The 3,999-nt window shown below is 47.0% G+C and overlaps 1 protein-coding gene across 1 annotated transcript; it reads left to right on the top strand.

Annotated features, from left to right (window-relative positions):
- Positions 1 to 1,101: 1,101 nt before the first annotated feature.
- On the top strand, positions 1,102 to 3,689 carry LOC123748931 (serine-aspartate repeat-containing protein F-like). Its single transcript, XM_069329217.1, has 2 exons — positions 1,102 to 1,809; positions 2,202 to 3,689. Exons 1-2 carry the CDS (start codon positions 1,102 to 1,104, stop codon positions 3,687 to 3,689), a joined length of 2,196 nt encoding a protein of 731 aa, XP_069185318.1.
- The last annotated feature ends 310 nt before the right edge of the window (positions 3,690 to 3,999 follow it).

The raw sequence follows: 3,999 nt of genomic DNA on the forward strand, positions 1-3,999 counted from the left end.
TGTTTACCACACTGGACACAACCTCACTGAAGCCGTCACAAGTCATGAATGCTCATTCACCGCCAAAGTATGACATGACAGTTGAGAGGCGGGACCAAAGAGCCACAGCTCAACCCCCCACAAGCACAACTATGTGAGGACATAAATGATTAACACTCAGTGGGCCAGTCCTGAAAAAAAAACTCGGTCCACTCGGGCCTCGTAGCCTGGTGGATAGCGCGCAGGACTCGTAATTCTGTGGCGCGGGTTCGATTCCCGCACGAGGCAGAAACAAATGGGCAAAGTTTTCTTCACCCTGAATGCTGTTACCTAGCAGTTAATAGGTACCTGGGAGTTAGTCAGCTGTCACGGGCTGCTTCCTGGGGGTGGAGGCCTGGTCGAGGACCGGGCCGCGGGGACACTAAAGCCCCGAAATCATTTCAAGATAACCTCAAGATGCCAACCACTTGGGCTGGACGGTAGAGCGACGGTCTCGCTTCATGCAGGTCGGCCTTCAATCCCCGACCGTCCACAAGTGGTTGGGCACCATTCCTTTCCCCCCGTCCCATCCCAAATCCTTATCCTGACCCCTTCCAAGTGCTATAAAATCGTAATGGCTTGGCACTTTCCCCCTGATAATTCCCTTCCCTTCCATCCCGGGACCTGGTGGCTGAGTCGACAACGCTCGGGTTTCATAGCCTTAAGGTTCCGGGTTCGATCCCCGGCGGAGGCGGAAACAAATGGGCAGAGTTACTTTCCGCCTTGATGTTCCTGTTCACCTAGCAGTAAATAGGTACCTGGGAGTTAGACAGATGTTATGGGCTGCTTCCTGGGGGATGTGTAACAAAAAGGAGGCCTGGTTGAGGACCGGGCCGCGGGGACGCTAAACCCCGAAATCATCTGAAGATAACCTCAAGATAACCATATAAACAGAGGATGGCAGATTACAAATTAATATATCAGCCGCGTAAATGGACTTACAATAGAGTGAAGAGAGTTAGAGAAAGTTAAAACAAGTTAATCAGTGTAGCGAACCTGGTGTTGGAGGCGAGGACCCAGGAGCTGAAGAAAAACACATTCAGTAAATATATTCGTTTTCCGAGTTCAATTCCGGAGTCCATCATGTGCCTCTGTAACCTTTTCCACTACCTCCAACAGGCTGGGCATGAAGTACACACCCGTTCACAGTCTGGGCATGAAGTACACTACCGTTCACAGTCTGGGCATGAAGTACACAACCGTTCACAGTCTGGGCATGAAGTACACTACCGTTCACAGTCTGGGCATGAAGTACACTACCGTTCACAGTCTGGGCATGAAGTACACTACCTCCAACAGTCTGGGCATGAAGTACACAACCGTTCACAGTCTGGGCATGAAGTACACTACCGTTCACAGTCTGGGCATGAAGTACACTACCGTTCACAGTCTGGGCATGAAGTACACTACCGTTCACAGGCTGGGCATGAAGTACACTACCGTTCACAGTCTGGGCATGAAGTACACTACCGTTCACAGTCTGGGCATGAAGTACACACCCGTTCACAGTCTGGGCATGAAGTACACTACCGTTCACAGTCTGGGCATGAAGTACACTACCGTTCACAGTCTGGGCATGAAGTACACTACCTCCAACAGTCTGGGCATGAAGTACACAACCGTTCACAGGCTGGGCATGAAGTACACACCCGTTCACAGGCTGGGCATGAAGTACACTACCTCCAACAGTCTGGGCATGAAGTACACAACCGTTCACAGGCTGGGCATGAAGTACACACCCGTTCACAGTCTGGGCATGAAGTACACACCCGTTCACAGTCTGGGCATGAAGTACACTACCTCCAACAGGCTGGGCATGAAGTACACACCCGTTCACAGTCTGGGCATGAAGTACACTACCTCCAACAGGCTGGGCATGAAGTACACTACCTCCAACAGGCTGGGCATGAAGTACACTACCTCCAACAGGCTGGGCATGAAGTACACAACCGTTCACAGGCTGGGCATGAAGTACACTACCGTTCACAGGCTGGGCATGAAGTACACTACACTCTCAAAAGGGGTATCGCGTGGCATAATATATGCACTAAGAAGTTACTAGTTATTTAAATTGTGATACAAAATTATACTATTACCATATATCTAGACTTCTTGAAGGCATCATCTCGATCTAGTAGACAATCTTCTAAAAGTGGTCGTCAAGGACCTAAAAGTCTCCTCAGATCCTCTTTGGAGCTGATCAGTATTCAGAGGCTGATCAGTATTCAGAGGCTGATCAGTATTCAGAGGCTGATCAGTATTCAGAGGGTGATCAGTATTCAGAAGCTGATCAGTATTCAGAGGCTGATCAGTATTCAGAGGGTGATCAGTATTCAGAGGGTGATCAGTATTCAGAGGCTGATCAGTATTCAGAAGCTGATCAGTATTCAGAAGCTGATCAGTATTCAGAAGCTGATCAGTATTCAGAGGCTGATCAGTATTCAGAGGCTGATCAGTATTCAGAGGCTGATCAGTATTCAGAAGCTGATCAGTATTCAGAGGGTGATCAGTATTCAGAGGCTGATCAGTATTCAGAGGCTGATCAGTATTCAGAAGATGATCAGTATTCAGAGGGTAATCAGTATTCAGAGGCTGATCAGTATTCAGAGGCTGATCAGTATTCAGAGGCTGATCAGTATTCAGAGGCTGATCAGTATTCAGAGGCTGATCAGTATTCAGAGGCTGATCAGTATTCAGAGGCTGATCAGTATTCAGAGGCTGATCAGTATTCAGAGGCTGATCAGTATTCAGAGGCTGATCAGTATTCAGAAGCTGATCAGTATTCAGAGGCTGATCAGTATTCAGAGGCTGATCAGTATTCAGAGGCTGATCAGTATTCAGAGGCTGATCAGTATTCAGAGGCTGATCAGTATTCAGAAGCTGATCAGTATTCAGAGGGTGATCAGTATTCAGAGGCTGATCAGTATTCAGAGGCTGATCAGTATTCAGAAGCTGATCAGTATTCAGAGGCTGATCAGTATTCAGAGGCTGATCAGTATTCAGAAGCTGATCAGTATTCAGAGGCTGATCAGTATTCAGAGGCTGATCAGTATTCAGAGGCTGATCAGTATTCAGAGGCTGATCAGTATTCAGAGGCTGATCAGTATTCAGAGGCTGATCAGTATTCAGAGGCTGATCAGTATTCAGAGGCTGATCAGTATTCAGAAGCTGATCAGTATTCAGAGGCTGATCAGTATTCAGAGGCTGATCAGTATTCAGAGGCTGATCAGTATTCAGAGGCTGATCAGTATTCAGAGGCTGATCAGTATTCAGAGGCTGATCAGTATTCAGAGGCTGATCAGTATTCAGAGGCTGATCAGTATTCAGAGGGTGATCAGTATTCAGAGGCTGATCAGTATTCAGAGGCTGATCAGTATTTAGAGGCTGATCAGTATTCAGAGGTTGATCAGTATTCAGAGGCTGATCAGTATTCAGAGGGTGATCAGTATTCAGAGGGTGATCAGTATTCAGAGGGTGATCAGTATTCAGAGACTGATCAGTATTCAGAGGGTGATCAGTATTCAGAGGCTGATCAGTATTCAGAGGGTGATCAGTATTCAGAGACTGATCAGTATTCAGAGGGTGATCAGTATTCAAAGGGTGATCTCGTCAGTGTAGGTGGAGACGAGCGGAAATCCGATCAGGTCATTTTTGGAACCCTGCGAGTATAGACTATGTCTACATTATTGATAACGTTGTGATCCGTTACCTGAGATAAGTTTAAGGGTGCGTGTGGGTATTTGTGCTTGCGGGGGTTGAGCTCTGGCTCTTTGGTCCCGACTCTCAACCGTCAATCAACTGATGTACAGATTCCTGAGCCTATTGGGCTCTATCGTATCTATATTTGAAGTTGTGTGTGAAGTCAGCCTCCACCACATCACTTCCTAATGCATTCCATTTGTTAACTACTTTGACACTGAACAAATTATTTCTAATGTGTTTGTGGCTCATTTGAGTACTAAGTTTCCATCTGTGTCCTCT

Source organism: Procambarus clarkii, chromosome 22, assembly GCF_040958095.1.
Source record: "Procambarus clarkii isolate CNS0578487 chromosome 22, FALCON_Pclarkii_2.0, whole genome shotgun sequence".
In the NCBI taxonomy this organism is placed as follows: domain Eukaryota; kingdom Metazoa; phylum Arthropoda; class Malacostraca; order Decapoda; family Cambaridae; genus Procambarus; species Procambarus clarkii.

What these genes read in the sequence shown, in the direction of transcription:
- LOC123748931 (XM_069329217.1), top strand. Translation starts at nt 1,102, where the DNA reads ATGTGCCTCTGTAACCTTTTCCACTACCTCCAACAGGCTGGGCATGAA. An exon ending in GTTCACAGTCTGGGCATGAA is followed by an intron (nt 1,810 to 2,201) that starts GTACACTACCTC and finishes AAGTCTCCTCAG; the next exon opens with ATCCTCTTTGGAGCTGATCA.